At 46.4% G+C, this 16,804-nt stretch overlaps 1 protein-coding gene and 1 long non-coding RNA gene across 3 annotated transcripts; one reads left to right on the top strand and one right to left on the bottom strand.

The window, feature by feature from the left end:
• Positions 1-410: 410 nt before the first annotated feature.
• Positions 411-7,631, bottom strand: LOC127029594 (uncharacterized). The gene is made up of 2 exons (XR_007768213.1): positions 7,488-7,631; positions 411-1,302 (listed from the first exon to the last, which is right to left on the bottom strand). It is a non-coding gene; the product is annotated as an uncharacterized LOC127029594 (long non-coding RNA).
• Positions 7,632-8,160: 529 nt separating this feature from the next.
• On the top strand, positions 8,161-15,859 carry KCNJ8 (potassium inwardly rectifying channel subfamily J member 8). Of its 2 annotated transcripts, none has more exons than XM_050915301.1 (3): positions 8,161-8,499; positions 8,773-9,214; positions 12,993-15,859. In XM_050915301.1, the coding sequence occupies exons 2-3, from the start codon at positions 8,850-8,852 to the stop codon at positions 13,891-13,893; spliced, it is 1,266 nt and encodes a 421-aa protein (XP_050771258.1). In that variant the 5' UTR covers positions 8,161-8,499; positions 8,773-8,849; the 3' UTR covers positions 13,894-15,859. The 2 variants fall into 2 exon arrangements, with proteins under 2 accessions (XP_050771258.1, XP_050771257.1); XM_050915300.1 differs by having other exon boundaries at positions 8,768-9,214.
• The last annotated feature ends 945 nt before the right edge of the window (positions 15,860-16,804 follow it).

The raw sequence follows: 16,804 nt of genomic DNA, 5'->3' as shown, positions 1-16,804 counted from the left end.
CACATTGGTTTTTTACTGCTCTGGTTTTTCTCCACCAGAACTGACCTCTGTGTGGAATTGTGGGGAAAGATTATCAGGTTTTCAAATTATCAAAAAATTGTTGTGAGGCAGAAGTTCTCTGAGTCTTACAAATTAGCAATGCGCTGATGCTCTTTTGGCAGGACAGATTAGAGCATTGGCTTGTATGAAGCTGTGGAGTTCAGAGAAGCTTCCAAATGTAATCCTTCAAGAGAAGAGAGATTTTTAGAAAAGTCTTAATCTATTTACTACATGGTTATTATTAATTATTCACTATTGATAGCATCTGTCTGCTGCTAGACTACCATTCAAACATGACAGACATTCCTGGCAGGAGCTGTTTATTTCTCTAATACAACAAGCCACATTCTGAAGAGAATACAGACAAGCAGTCATTTAAAAAAAATATATATTAAAAAAAATTAGTTTCTATTTGGTGTAATTGACATTCATCATGTGCAAGACGCCTTCTTTCATTTTCATTGAACATAGAGATCTTCATCCTATGAATTACTACATAACAATGCAGCATTCAGCTCACATTACCATATTGCACATTTCACTGCCCAGTGCATTCATTCCCATGTATGTGTATTAGTCCGTTTTACATATAAATACATTACATGGTTATACATCCTTTGGATAAAAGGTATAAATAAGTAATGAACAGTGCCAGTTAGCACTGCCCATAAGAGTGTCTCATAGCTATTCCCATGACATTTCTTAACTCTCCCTTTAATTTACCTCAGGGTTGTCTGGCTGTACCAGCTTACATCCATAAATATCACTTAAAAGTCCAGTAAAATATTTAACCATGTAACTAAGGAACTAATGCAGCTTAGTGTAAATGACATGGTCCAGAACCACCACCCTTCAGTATCACAGTTACAGATGCCCCAAAGCAGCATATTCTTTGAAAAGCAGAAAGTTAGAGATTCATATTTGACGATTATATGTGTTTTTATCGTACTAGCTAGATTAGGCCCTTACTCTTTCAGCAATACCAGCTATGACCATTAGACCTCTCCATCAGAGGCAGGAAGGTGAGGTTCTAAGAGGCTCTGAGTACTGCAGATTTTGTTGGCTGAATCATTTGGGTTTGGGGCCATCTACTTCTCCAAGTCTCACCACAGCATCCGAGATCAGAGGGCTCAGAGTTGCCAGTTATTCTGTGATATGATCTTAGGATAAGAGATGGCATCTATCTTCCATCAATGGCATAATCTTAATTTAACCCTCACTCTGCAGCCAGCAGAGACATCAGTCACTTGTAGGCAAGGGGACCTGGAAGCACAAAGATGGAGATATAAAAAAAATTCCATTTCACAAATCAGAAGAAAAATCTCCTTCAGCTGGTGGTACAGCCCTCTGAGCCAGCTCCAGGCTTCTCAGAAGAGGAGACAAAATTCTATTATACTACTCTGAGGTTGAAGCCAGCCACAAGCCTTCTGGCTCCTGCTGCACGAGAGGAATAAGCAGATTAGACAAGCAGATGGAATGAAAAGCCCTCGATACCCTCAATACTTGGCTTTGTTGCTCCAGATACCACCAGAAGAAAAGGAGAAGAGAAATGGCAACTATCATTGGTCCCAGCAGTAGGAGTACATATCCTCTCTTAGTTTCTGGGGTTTTGCTGCCTCCAGCACTTTGCCACCAGGGGCAGATTTACCTGTTCCTAGAGCCAACTCTTAGGCTCTACCTACACTGCTAAATAAAATGGGAAAAGTGGCACAGCCCGCCTGTGAGAGCATCCATGTGTCTAAAACCACAGCTATCCCAAAATAAGGTTGTCTTGTCCATGCTGCGCATTTAGAACAGTCTCTGGACCACGCTTGAGGCATCCCACATCCAAGCCATGCCTGGTTACTGGGTGGGAGGGTGCCACCTGACACAAGCCAAAACCCTGCCATGGAAGAATTGGAGAAACAACATTGCAGTGGAAGATGTTTTTAAAAAGTCAGGTATTAGACACTTTGAGCTATCATTTAGTGAGCAAATCCCTGCCCCATAAGACTTAAAATCCAAATGTTGTATGGAAATCTGAGATGAGACTGAGCAGAGGGAAGAGGGCAATGACACCAAGGAAGGTACAGAGCCGTGCCAGGTTGCTGAGGAGCAGGTTAGCAGACCTTGCTCTGAGACTCTCTTGAGTTTGGGAACAGCTCAGACATTTGGAGAGGTCTGCTGTTTTGAGTGTAGTCTGCTATGGGTAGACCTATGGGGAAAAAATGGAGGAATGCAAGAGGAAGATGCTAAGGAGTCCAAACTCTCATTTACCTTTTCCCCAATGCCCTGGTGATATGAAGTACAGCATTGAAGCTTCCCACCAGCTCTCCTGCCCCAGCTGCAGGGATCCACGTTGGCACTGTGCAGCAGGTTAGGAGCTTGTAGGAAGTCCTCCTACACTGTGGTTTCACCCATCAGTGAACTTAAACCATTTGATGCCTCCATGTGATGACTGGTCATAAGAGTTTGGGAAAGAGTGGGAAGAGGAGCATCCACATCTCCACCAGCTAGAGGAGGCAAAGAGCTCACATCTCTGCTCAGCCTATTCAGAGGCTGGTCTGGCCTGTAAACTCAGAAATGAGAATCATCATAAAGAGATGGATCAACAGCCAGTTTTTCCACAGAAAAAAAGCCATCAGGGAAATAGCCAGCGAGCCAGAGCAGAGACGTGCCTAAGGGAAAGAACACTCCAGTGAATTAGCAACACAGCTAGAGACTTCTTATTGTAACCATGTTCAACCTACCTAGAAACTGATTTACAGCCTTTCCATAAATTATGGCATGGGCAGGCAAAGAAACAATCCCAAACTGGTCTCTTCCCAGAGCCTTAGAAGAAACTCCTGCTCCAGGAAGGGGCACGTAATGTGACAGATGTACTTCAGAGCATCAGGTATCAGAAAAAGGCTGTACCACTTTGACTATTGCCATCTCACCCTGTAGCAGCGACTGACTTGGGTAAGTCCCAGATGTGACAGTACAGTATTTCTGTACTTTGAGCTAAGGCTTAAACTGAAGTATGTGGGAGCTAATATCTGCCGTGAACTGAAAAACGAGAGGATTACCTAGCTTTGCTGGTGAGGGATACCATGACCTAAAAGGTGGACTGGGTAAAAGCAGTGCCAGCGTTCCTGATACGGAGGTGTTGTGACAGGCTGAGTCTCTGTAGCACCGAGGCTCAGCAAAGTGCGGCCTTTGGTTTTCAGCCTGCACTACAGACGAGAGAACTGAGCAGAAATAAACACACAGCTAAAATTAAAGACAAAGACAGGGAGATCAATAAGTAGTGTGGGGCTGTAAGAAATCTTGCTGGGTTTTGCGCAAGGATTTAATATGATGTGGTCATCTCTAGAGGGAAATGAGGCTAGGGCTTATGGCAGAGAGTGAATATAAGGTATACCCTGGAGCAGAAGGCATTTCTTTCAACTACCCCTTTCTTGGCTCATGCACGTCCCTGGAGTAGAGGTGGAGTTAGGGAAACAGAGGCTAAAAGATGTTGGATTTCATAAATCAGATGATTGTAGGAACCATGTAATTTGGGTGTGATAATCTTTCCTCTCCTCTCTCCCCTCCTGCTGAGTGTGCAGGAGGCCAGGGGCTGCAGTCCCAGCCCAGAACGGTTCCCTGCCTGCTCTCTCACGCTATGGGGCTGAACGCATTTCTCTAGGACCGTGCCCTCTCTCACCAATGCATGCTGGTGGCCCATGTGCTGACCCTCTGCAGTACCCGGTGAGCCCTCAAAGGACAGCAGCGCTTCCCAGGAGAGGCCGCGGGAGCCAGCGGGGGAGCATGTGTTGCATTGCAAGCAGCAGCAAGGGCCCAGCTCTGGACAGGTTTGGCTGGAGTATCACTGCCCACCAAGCCCATGGAGCCAGCTGCGAGCAGAGATAGTCTGAAGTCAGCCTAATGCTGTTCAAACTATAGCAAGCTCAGACCTGCTTGAAGAGCTAAGGACATGCTCTAGGAGATATAGCTGCTGCCAGTTAAGACAGTTCACCCAAGATGGTGTGGGTCTCTCTTTCTTCCCCATGCTACGCAGGGAACAGATACAAAGGTAGGGGATACCTTCACCATGGCCAGCAGTGCCCATCAGCTCACTGAACTGCAGAAGCTAAACCACAACATATCACCTCATCTGCTCCCTGGTGACTACATGCAGCGGGATAGAAAATAGTACCGGTGACAAATGCACCAGACCCCGTTTGTCGGCACTGGAAGTGCCATAACAGAGATTTACAGAACTGCCAACATATTGTTAGCTTTGCAGAGAGCCAATTGCCTGCACCCCATAGCCTGACACGCACAGAAAAGTCAGAGTACCAGATTTCGTCAAACAAGGCTGATGTACCATTTCCAAACCAGATAGTTTTAATGGGAAACAATCCCTCTGCCAGCAAACCCATAGAACATCTACAAACTTCACTAAGTAACTTAGTAATATGGGATGAGGGGCACGAGTTACATGTATTTTGATGATAAAGACTATTTTTGTCCTGCTGCTCTTGCATGAAACAGAAGAAAAGCTGGTTCAGGGTAACAGACGCCCTTAGTTTGCAGTTTCTGCTCTTTCATGTTTGATGGATCTACTGCCAGTTCAGCTGGGGAATCCATGCTATCCGAATATGGCTTATCAGCTTTGTGTCTTTGTGGAAGCCTCGTGCTGAGTGCATGACATCTCTGGATGCCTGCAAAGTCATCCTATCTCTAAGCTAAGATTAGAATTTCAAACACAACTTATTACGAAGCAGGATTTTCTGGAAGGGCTGGACACAGCTATAATGTGGAAATTTCAGATTCATGTCTAAGCACGTTATTTAATCCTTTTTTAGATAGGCATAATTGTAAAGTGATATTTACCATAACATCAGTAACTCTTGTGAGTGGAGGGGAAATGAAACAGCAAGAAAGGAGACGCATGATGGGCCGTAACAAAACTGGACCCAAACCTGCCATCAATTCTGATCATTTTTTGCCTGAAAAGGCTGTGTTCACAGCACTCAGACACTATTTTCCTTACAAAATGGGTTAGGAGACATTTTGGGAGATTTTCCCAGCTCTTACTTAAATCTCAGACTTGAATGTGCATGTGGCAACCAAGCAAGTATTTAAAAGGGCAAAGGGGAACATTTTTAGTAGCTGTCACTCTCCAGAGCATATTCATACACTGTAACTTGGGGAATTGGATGCTGTGCTCAAAATCATGTCTCATAACGTTTAACCAGGAAAAGGGAATAGTTCTGGTGCTCCTACTCTTCACATTCTGGCGGCCACGGCCCAGCAGGCTTCCTCAAAGCTCATCTCAAGTGTAAGAGAGGAGGAAGGCATCCCCTCCTGCGAGGGGGAAGCTCTTTCAGTATTGAACAGGCGGAGATGGAAAGACGGGATTTTATGAGCACTTTTCTTCCAATGTATGACGACAGGTAAAACAATCCATAACTTTTTTTTAGTCACACTGGGGTTGTGCCAAGACTATTTGTGTGTGTTTGGTGGGACCCCTACCTATCTCAGCTACAAAAAATCCGGCCTCTGCATGGTGCCCAATTAAGGGGGAAGAAACCATTGCGGGGAACAAGTAGGGCTGAGAGGTCGTAGGGATCTCTGACAGTACCAGCACTGGCAGCAGTTTCTGTTCCACCTGACCAGCTTGAGGAAGGTCCCTCCTTGCTCCCACCTGCCCTCAAAGATGATTTTGATCCATTTTGCCAAACTAGCTGCTAATCCACCCGCTAACTGTGTGTCACGCAGTCCCAGTCACTGCCAGCAGAGATGGGGTGAGGAGCACAGCGGCAGCTGAGGGGCCTTGGCAGAGTGAAAAGGGGCTGAGGCTGAATGCAGCCGCAGTGGTGGGTTATGCTCTCAGGTGGCAAGTAAATAAAAGTGACATTTCTTGGTGTTTCTGTGTCCCTGTTTATAAAGCTGTGGATTTCAATAACTTCAGAGTAAACTGTGCAATTGGGCATGTGACATGAGTAAAGTTGTGTCAGAAGCAAAATAATAGGATTCAAGAATCTTATGAAAAAGGAGAGGGGTTTCCATGCAGTTCCCAGACAGTTCTTTATTTTTTGAGATGCAGCTATCAGCCATACTATGGAACATCAATCTTGTTTCTAACCCTAGCATGGAACAAATACTTCATAGGAGCTAAAAGGGAGAAAGGAGGAGGAAAAGGATAAGGAAAAAAGGAAAAGGGAATGGATTTTTTCTTTCACGTGTATTAAATCAGTTATTTCCAGTAGCTACACCCAAGTGAGATGCACTTTTGGAGGCTGCATCAAACAAATGAGTCAGCCCCCCAAGACCAGTCTCTGCCACCCCATTTGTAGCAGGGTAACGTCCCGAGTTCTCCAAGCCCAGCCCATGAAATGCCATAGCTGGCACCAGCAACGCTGATCCTGCAGATACCCACCCAAGTGACTTTATGTATGTATACTCAGAGTCTGGTTAGAATCTGAAGGTACCTGGTTTAGATCCTGATTTTTCAGACTGGAGCTGGTCATCTGCCTAAAGTTAATTTCATACACAAATGTTTAGCTAATTGCCTAATATGACTGAGGCTTTAAGTCTGTCTCTTTTCTGACTACTGGATATCTCATATTAGAAAAGGATAGTGCTAGAAAAGTTTCCAGGAATCACTCATCTATTTAAAGCTGAGCACGTGCGTGTGTTCAACAGGGTGGATATCTTCAAACCGAGGATTACACTGCCTGTCAAATGCGCCTTCTCAATTTTTCCAAGCCTGAATACGCTTAAAACCTTCCTGATCGCAGCAGGCCTGTCAAGCGTTTCTTTCTTTCTCCAGTTTACAGAGAGAAGTAAGGTATTTTGTTCTGTATAGATTTTATACCGTATAGGTCATTCACTTGAGTGACACACAGAAAAGTTTAGAAACCTCCCTACTGTACACACACACATTCCTTGGACATGGGGGAGTTAATCTGACACAATGAAATGTCTGCACTTTGCTTCATTAAAATCTAAATTTAGATCTTTTCATAAAGTTGATGTACTGTTTATTCTTCCTACTACAAACCCTAAGACTTTGGAAAAAAAGCTGCAATTTCCAAGAATGCAAGTTTCCATTAAACACAAGAGCCAAAACTGTAAACCTCGACCTGTGGGAAAAAGAATGAACTTCTGCGAGTTCACTGTTTGTTTTTTGCCATTGTGCGTAATTTCTCCTATACCCATCCCCTATACAACTACCCATCTGCCAATGCCCATTACACCAGCTGAACTTTGTAAGGGGCCTGACTCTGCGCCCAACAAGAGTTGTGAACCATAAAAAGGAATGTCTTTTTTCTTTTCTCGCAGAAACAGGTAATTAAGCTTGTCAAAAGCAGCAAAGGCCATGAGATTCTGGCTTCGGTCCTCCAAACACTTATGCACACGCTTCGCTTTCTGTCTGCAAGCTGTCTCAGCGAGATTCGAGGCATGACAAAGTTAAAAAGGCACAACTCTTGGCTTACCAGAGGAAGCAAGGAAGCGTGCCGCTGCCCTGCTGCAGCCGGGGGTTGGCTTTGCGTACCCAGACAGAGCCGGCTCCCTGCAGAAAAGGCACAAGCAAACAGTGTAAGCACCTTGCTCCTCTGCTAAATTTGCTGGACCCAGCCGAAAACGCCCCACCACCCGATCCGCCGCAGGCACCGCTCCGCGCACGGACGCGTGTGCCCGTGTCTCTGTGCCCCGCACCGCGCCCGGCCACCCCGGGCTGCCCTGCCCGCCGCTCCCCGCTCCCCGCGGCCGCCCGCCGCTCAGCCCGACCCCCAGCCCGCCCCGGCCCGGCGCTGCGGAGCCGAACCGGCCGGGTCCCTCGCCCTCTCCGCTCCGCTCCCCTCCGCCCCGCCCGGCCCGCTCCGCCCCGCCCGGCCCGGCCGCGTCCCGCCCCGCCGCGCTGCGCTAAGCGGCGGCGGGGCGGGGGCTGGGGGCGGCGGCGGCGGGGCGCGGGGCCGGTTGAGCCCCGTGTCGGGGCGGGGGGGGGTCCCATGCAAAGCGGCGGGGGGGGGGGGGGGGTCAGGCAGCACCTGCCTTTCCCCCGGTGGGACGAGCCAGCCGGCGGGGAGCTGCGGGGAGCCGGGCTTTCCGTAGGTTTGTTCTGTCACCCGTTTGGGGACAAAGTTTGGGAATAAAGGGAGGGTTTCCCCGCCTAATCCCGGAAAGGAGGGAGAGCTGCGAAGGGGAAATGCGACCGCCTGCTCCGTGGAGTCCCGCTCCCTGCCTGCCGCACCGCCAGCTCGGCTCCTTCTTGTGATGCTTTCGGGGGACTGGACGGGGGCTTTCGGCAGGGCTCCTGGCTGCACTGCGGGGCTATAGCCGTAAGAAATGAGTCTCCACGGTCTCTCCGCAGACTAGCCTTGGTTCAAACCAGAGAAGTCTGATTCTTCAGGTCCTGGAGGATGCGAATAACTTAGTGCTCCGTGTTGCGGTACCCAGCTGGGCACTGCTGTCTCCTGGAGAAACGGCCTCAGGAACCGACCTGTCGTACGTCATGTTACTTTACACCAAGTTTGCAAGACTGTTCTGCAGCCTCCCTTCCTGCAAGGAGTGTCAAAATAGCATCTTTCATTTCTGTTACGAGCTGATACCAATTGCTTATATAAAAATGATGGTCTGAAAGAGGGAGGGCACTGTAGAACAAGTAGTCATACAGTGACATTTAATGTAATGGTTGTCGGTAGGGGGTACCTAATGGGGGCTTCTTCCTGTAGTGCATAGGTGACAAATCTGACCAGGTTCTCTCTTTTTGCAGGGTAGGCTGAGCCCTGAGGAGACGCGCTAGAGGGACCACCCCCCATTTTGCATCTCACTGAGTGGACTATGGTGGCAGGAAGATGTTGGCTCGGAAGAGTATCATCCCTGAAGAGTATGTGTTGGCACGGATTGCTGCCGAGAACCTGCGCAAGCCCCGCATCCGAGACCGGCCACGCAAAGCCCGCTTCATCGCCAAGAACGGGGCATGCAACCTGGCACACAAGAACATCCGCGAGCAGGGGCGATTCCTGCAAGACATTTTCACCACCTTGGTGGACCTGAAGTGGCGTCACACGCTGGTCATCTTTACTATGTCCTTCCTGTGCAGCTGGCTGCTCTTCGCCATGATGTGGTGGCTGGTGGCTTTTGCCCACGGTGACATGGACCCAAGCACAGAAAGCACTACGAACAGCACGAAGTGGACACCATGTGTGACGTGTGTCAGGTAAAGTACGGTCAGTGGGATGAAGAAAGGGGGAAACAGAGCTGCCTGCTGTCCTGCCAATGCCTAAAATGCAGCTTCTGATTTACATGAACTGTTGTGTTTGGTTGAGACAGTTGAAAAGTGCAGTGTTTTCCTCTAGATTACGTAAATTCAGCAAGCCTTCTGGGCTTGGAAAATACTGTACTGTAGATTTCTTTGATTCCTTACAGGATCTGAGAGAGAGGGAGACCTGCTGATTTTCATGTGTCTCCACACTCTGTGGGTAACATACCTTGCCTGTCGAGATAAGAGCCTGCTACAACAGTGGGTATGTGTTATATGTATTGTAACGTTGTCTACGGCAGCGGGAGCATCCCCAATGTGGTGCGAGCCACTCGCCGCACAAACAAAAGGCGGCCACCCCAAGAGCGGTGCCTGAGAGGCAGGGTACCAGCCATGGGTGTCAGGCAGGGCACTGGCCATGGGTGTCAGGCAGGGCTAGCAAGAAGAGTGCCACTTAGGGCAAAACTAGATGTCTTTCAAGATGACTCTCATGAGACAGCTAAATACAGGGCGCTTCAAAATACCTTGATGAAGCCATAGGCCAGCAGTTTGATAGAGGAACAGTTTCCACAGTGCGCATGATGTGTCAGACAGTGAAAGCTTAAGGGACTACTAGATTAAATGTCACCTGTTAAAGTATTTTACTCTCCATCCCCAAAGCCACGACAATTTTCAAGGCACTGATAAACTGACACATATGTACATGGAATAGAATAGTGTTTGTTAATTGGAGGTGGGGTCATCTCATCAGTAAGATCTCTTTTTATAGCACCAGGTTTTTAAGCAGAAAAATCCTGATTCGGTACCGCCAGACTGCCCCAGATCAGCTGCCTTTACACGTTGTAGTGCTGTGAAGGACTGGGGGGGGGGGACATGACTGCAGGGTCCGCTGAGACATCGGAGTATCCGCTTCCCTTTTTCTCCTTTCTCCTGCACATAGTTCTGAGGCACCTCACCAAGTTTGAAGGGACAGTGTATCTGGCTCATGAGGGAGCGGAGATTTCATTCTCCCTTTGTTTTGACACTTTTTTGCTAAATGGGGATTTTCCAAGCTAAAGGAAATGGGGATTTTTCCAAGCTAACCTTCATTAGGTTGGGGAGTTGGGGCGGGGGGGAGGGTGTTGCTGTCTGATTTCTTTTCCAATAACGGGCCACAAGCAGTTGCCTCTGAAATGAGACATCATGACCCAGTTTGCACCCGCTGGGGTGTCACCCCCAGCTTTTCTGGGATTTGTGGGATTTGTCCAACCCGAATTAGCGAATTAGCCAGGGGTCAGCTGGGGGGACATCCCTCCGCTTGGTTGGCGGCCCCCTCGGCTTGGCCCACCCCATGGGGCTCCCCATGGGGCTCCTGGGCCACCCCGCAGAGCCTGAGCCGGCTGCCGAGGGCTTCATGCCGCTGGGACAAGGCGGACCCATGGCCGAGGCTCTGCCCTTCACTCCCTCCCTGTAGACCCGGCTGCGGCAGCCACACGCCGGCGGCTCTTCCAGGATGGCTGCAAGGACAGCCTGGAGGGGTGTGAAAAAGCAGAGCAAATGAATCGGTGTAACTTTCTGGTTTAGCCCATGGCAAAGAACACACATCGCTCCCTCGTGCAAGTACCTGGGGTGGTTCAGCCAACAGCTGCTCAAGTGTCCATGTCCAAGCCATGGAAAATCTTTTCCCTTCATAGTGAAATACTTCATCTTGTAAATCTGGCTGCAGCTTTGGACAAAGTCGTGAAATCGCAATATGATTGCTGACATTTTTAAGAATGGTGAGTTGTTGGATGTAAAATATACTTAATATTGCAATGATATGTATGCCAAAATAATGACAAATATTTTTTAACCTACTTTCCTGAGATTTAGGTCCACAGATATTTCAGGAGAGCTTTCTTGAGTAGGTGCCATTACAGATTTACAGGAAACCTGGTTTTGGAAATTTTAACCAGTGCCTAGACTTGCACAGCACTTTAATTTTTCAAAATGCTGCAGAAATTTCTAAGTCTCACAGCTCTTTCTTTGCAACAGAAAGCAAACGTTATCCAAAGAGGAAAACTGTTACACAACTCTAAGGGGAAGGACCTGGGAATACTGTGATTTGGAGTTTCTGGCTCCCTCTTCACATGGTCAAAATGCTGTACAAACTTGCTGCTTCAGTTACTTGCACTATAAAAAGGTGGATTCTCTTTTCTTATTTTTTAAGAAGGAGTACTGTTAAGGGAAATCAGAATATTTACTCCACAGAGCTTTAAGTTGAATTAAGCTGAATTAAGTTTAAACCAGAAGCTTCATTCTGCATGTAACTAAATATTCATGAACATAAGAAACCATTCCATGGATTCTATTAATTAACTCCTTCGTCCCTGATTTCTTCAGAGTGAAATGCAAAAATAAACCCCTCAATACAAGGGACTCTGCCAAAGATTAAAAAAATAGAAAAGGCAAAAAAAGAACAAAGTTCTTTCAAAGATATCTCTGCAGAGACTGGCTGGTTTTCTGAAAGATGAACTTTCTCATTCTACAGAAAATTATCCCTGATATTGCCTATGCTATTTTAATGGCTCCTCATGACCCCAGGTTCACTGAAAATATGGTTAGGAAAAAAAAGAAAAAATTATTTAAAAGCAGATTAATTGAAAAACAAACCAAACCCAATGAATGGTTTAGAACCATCTTCATGGGCAGGACATATTTTCCATAGGTAAAGCCACGTTGAGCATGGCGATGCTTCAAATGTTGGTGGATTGCACTGTGTTAAAAGGGTGACTATGATATTAGTTCATATGAGACCCAATGTGCTGCAAGCCTGCTGGATAAACCCCAAGGTACTGATTTTAGACATAAGAGACTTTGGTGAAGGATGTATCTGGTTATAAAAGGAAATTAAAGACCCTGGTATATACAGAGGATATGACATTGTGGACGATTATAAATAATGTATTTTGGAAAGTTTGCGGACGGCATCCTCTGATGTCCAGCACCATAGCATATTAGGGACATTTAACTTAACCCACACTTCTACAACCCATTTCTGTGTTGAAATTTTCCAGCTAGTCTTGCCACGGCAGTGGGCTAAACCCAAACCCTGGGTCACAGCGTTGTCCTCCTGCCGGGATGTGCAGAGAGAGAGGACCATGGAGGCCACTGGCCTCTCTCTGCAGCCTGATCCTGCGGGCTCAGTTGCAAGGCGAGCAAGGGTTTGGGAAGTGTCACGAATCTGGGAGTGTTCCCTTTCCCTCCAGGAAATCCTGCTAAAGGGGGTCATGACTCAGGTAGTATGAGTGAAATGCTGCAGTTTTCCCCGTCTCCTTTCCCTGCACAGGCTGGTGGAAGAATCTCGGTGTGCCAGCCGATTGCTCACTGTTGCCAAAACCACCGCTCTCCACCAAGAGCTTCATGGGATGGAGAAGGTGGAAAGCCCAGGTGTTACAGCACTGTCGACTAACACAGTGGGCAGTATGTGTTCCTGAACAGAGGATCTAGTGAGCTTCTCATGGTCACCTAGTGTTACAGATGGTCTTTTAGGAGCTCAGGCTCTGAGGTCTTCCCTGTCACCATCAGATACAGCACTGATCATACAAAAACAGAGTCATCAAGCATGCAATACTTTTGCTGGTGTTAACAGAAGGCTTAAGTGTACCGTGACTGTACAAACAGGTCCTTAAGTTTGTTTCTAGACAGTGTATGTAAATAGCTTTTCAGTTTGTGTCCCATGTCCTTAGAGTTAACTTTGTGCAATCTTCTTCTCCAGGTCTTTCACCTCCGCTTTCCTCTTCTCCATTGAAGTTCAGGTGACCATTGGTTTTGGGGGCAGGATGATGACAGAGGAATGTCCCTTGGCCATCACGGTCTTGATCCTGCAGAACATTGTGGGTCTGATCATCAACGCTGTCATGCTGGGCTGCATATTCATGAAAACTGCACAAGCTCACAGGCGGGCTGAGACCTTGATTTTCAGCCGGCAGGCGGTCATTGCAGTTCGAAATGGCAAACTTTGCTTCATGTTTCGAGTGGGAGACCTGAGGAAGAGCATGATCATTAGCGCCTCGGTGAGAATCCAGGTTGTGAGGAAGACTACGACCCCTGAAGGAGAAGTCATACCCATTCACCAAGTAGATATCCCTGTGGATAACCCCATTGAAAGTAACAATATTTTCCTTGTGGCTCCCTTAATCATTTGTCACGTCATAGACAAGCGGAGTCCTCTTTACGATATCTCCGCTGCTGACCTGGCGCTCCAGGACCTGGAGCTCATCGTGATACTTGAAGGAGTCGTAGAAACAACTGGCATCACGACGCAGGCGAGAACCTCCTACATAGCAGAGGAGATCCTGTGGGGTCACCGCTTTGTGCCCATCGTCACCGAAGAGGAAGGCGTGTACGCAGTCGACTACTCCAAGTTTGGCAACACCGTCAAAGTGGCAGCGCCACGTTGCAGTGCCCGGGAACTCGACGAGAAGCCGTCCATTCTCATCCAGACGCTGCAGAAGAGCGAGCTGTCCCACCAAAACTCCCTGCGGAAACGCAACTCCATGAGGAGAAACAACTCCATTCGGAGGAGCAACTCCATGCGGAGAACCAATCCCTCCCTCATCGTGCCCAAAGTGCAGTTTATCACGCCCGAGGGGAGCCAGAGTGCCTCAGAAACGTGATACACAGCTTTGTGCGAGGTTGGTGGGCTTTGGAAGGAGGAGGCACCTGTGGTGTTTTGTTTAAATTTTCTTTTACTTAAGAAAATGAGAACACGATGCAGAAAAGAACCGTGCAAGAACTATTTATTCTATTACTTACTGAAAACACCACCTAATGGCATTAGGAAACACTTTAGCACTTAGTGTATGAATTAATAAAAAATGGCATGTACACCAAAGAAAACACAGTTCACTCATGTAATATAATGTGTATTTATACTTGTTTTAATGGCATGCTAATTTTTTAAATCGTATTTTTCCTATCAAGGATCTCTTTCTTACCTGCTTCTGCTGTCACAAAATGTGGTTTTTTCCTATATAAGTGGGTTACCCACCTGCAGGCAGAAGTGAGTGCTTTTTCAAAACTGCTGCATACAGCTCCCACGGATTTTGTGCGGGATATTTGGATATTGAACTTTTTGGGGTGAATTCCATGTTCTCTTGAAAGGAGTAGCTAAATTCCTCAATGATTTCACTGGAGAAGAGCCAGTATTTTACCTTCAGTTTTCCAGACCTTTTCTTTCCATTGGTGTACAGCAAAGGCATTTTGAGAGCAAATTCAGGTCAGCTGAAGTGACCTGACCATCCCACAGGAAAACTGGTGCTGCTCCAGGCAGCACTGGCAGAAAAACCAGCGAAACGGCACGGCCTCTTGCAGAGCACTGCTCTTCTTCTTAGTGTGAGATACTCTGCTGCAGGACAGCATGCATCTGTAATGTAGCTGTAGCCCAAGCTGAGAAACTCAAGTCCTCCCGGCTGCCACCTAAGCATCCATTTCACTGAAATTATTCAAGTTGAAAAAAGCACACGCCTCTTTAACATCCTCTTCATATCGGTGGAAGACCAAATCCTGTTTTGTTTTCTCTTATAGATTCATACACTGAAGGCAACAAGTGCACTTCCTTCACTTGCAGTATTTTTCGTAGGATTAAGTCTGTTTGCTTCAGCAGAAGGTTACTTTTTGCCAGTGGGAATTTGTGAATGGGAATGAGAGGGAACCATGCCAGTGATATTAAAGATAGTATTTTCAAAACTATCTGAATAATTTTCAGGGGGACTTTGGTGCTGCTGCTGAATTACTGTTTTTCAGCAGTGTCTCACCTGTGTTTTTATATAATATGGCATTGAGAATTGCTGGTAAGCAGCTTTTCTCTTCAAATTAAAATGGGCATTTGTTATCTAGAGCCTTCCCAAAAATGTCATCACAAATTTTTCTACAAGACTAAATAAATGTATGACAACTAATTGTATCACATTTGGTAATGCTGAATTGATGCATGCTTTTTTCCCCTGTGAATAAGAAGTATAATTATGGACAAATTCCTGTTCAAATTTCTTACAAAAGTTGTCTTGTTGTGTCTGTGGCTCAAGAGAAGTACTATCCTTGTACTGACTCTCCAAGCCACTCAACCACTTAAATACTTTTGTAATTTTAAATATTTGTTTATTCCTATCAGGTAAAATAGTCACAAGCAATGTTGGATTCTCATTCTCTTTAGAAGTCAGTTCATCAGCACTTGTATGGACGGTCTGTGGGCTTTGTGCAGTGTTGGGTGGTGGCACGGAGGGGCATTGCTCTGTAGTGTAGGCTCCCTGCATTTGGAGCAGGTGCTTTCCAGAACATGAACACTGACAAAATACTTCATCTGAAGCAGTAGTGGAAACTGAAGTTTCTGCTAAAAGCATTAATTCCCTGGCCTGCCCGTTAATGTTCTGGGAGGATGGATGGTGAACATCTGGAGATATTAATCTGTCCATTGTGTGTTCAAACAATGAACATCTGTAGCTTCCAAGAAGAGTCAGAGCGAAGCATATACAATTTGTCTCTGGCCTCCATTTCCAGGGCTGTGAATTTCTTTGAGGCTGTCTGTTCGATATATGGTTAAGTCAGATGCTGTACAGAAGTCAATGTTCTACAAAATAAAAAAGTGACAATAACGATTTCTTCCGTCTCTGATTCTTCCCTATTTCTTTCCCTTTTTTCCTTTGTATTCTCCATTCATTCTTCTATACTCTTAGTCCTTCTTGTATCCCAGCCTTTTCCACAGTCCTTTTGAGTAATAATTTTATATTATCTCAATAATCTCTCAGTATTTCAGCTGAGATTTTTTTTACCCACAACCATTTTCTCATTTTCTCCTTAACTACATTCTTCCTTCCAATTTTTATTTTGCCTTCATCTCTCTCTCTGCTTTACACCTAATGTACTCTCTTTCCCATAAGGCTACTATAGGGATATTGGTATTTTGAGATAACACTAAGACACCTCAGTCATACGCAAGGATGCTGAACAGATACACAAGGCAGACCCTTGTGTCATGAATGTCATGTTCATATGTGCTGTGCTCCTGCTCCTTGCAGCAAATCCCTTAGTGCAAAGCCCCTTTCTTGAGCAAGTTTTGTGGTCCTGGAAGAGGCTGGTGGCAGAAGCAGTCGGGGTAAGCCACCCAGCTGGCTGTGGAGAGCAGCAGGGAGGTTTTTGGGCTGGGAGCTGCATTCCTCACTGAAGGACAGGTTTCAGACCCAGCTTTGCAGCATCATGCCTGCTGAGAGGGGATGAGCTGGCAGCACCATGGTTCAATATATTTAATTATTTATTCTCCCTGGCAAATTTATCAGATGATAGGGGCTTTATTTTAGATTTGAAGTTTTCTGTGTTTAAAGTACACTGCCAAGTTAAGAATGACAGTTGAGATTTCTACCAAATATTGCTGACAGTTCATGCTGGCATTTAACCATCCGTCTCTCTCATTGGTAGTGATTTAGAAGATTAGAAGCAATAATGTATAAGCATTGTCTGACTGCCATCCCTTCACACTTATTTGTGTCCCTACCGTTCCCATCCCCTTGTAACATGGTGTAACTGGAACTG

Source organism: Gymnogyps californianus, chromosome 1 (assembly GCF_018139145.2).
Source record: "Gymnogyps californianus isolate 813 chromosome 1, ASM1813914v2, whole genome shotgun sequence".
NCBI classification, from domain to species: Eukaryota; Metazoa; Chordata; class Aves; order Accipitriformes; family Cathartidae; genus Gymnogyps; species Gymnogyps californianus.
Note: the sequence above shows the minus strand (reverse complement) of the source record. Positions and strands in the feature narration are given on the sequence as shown.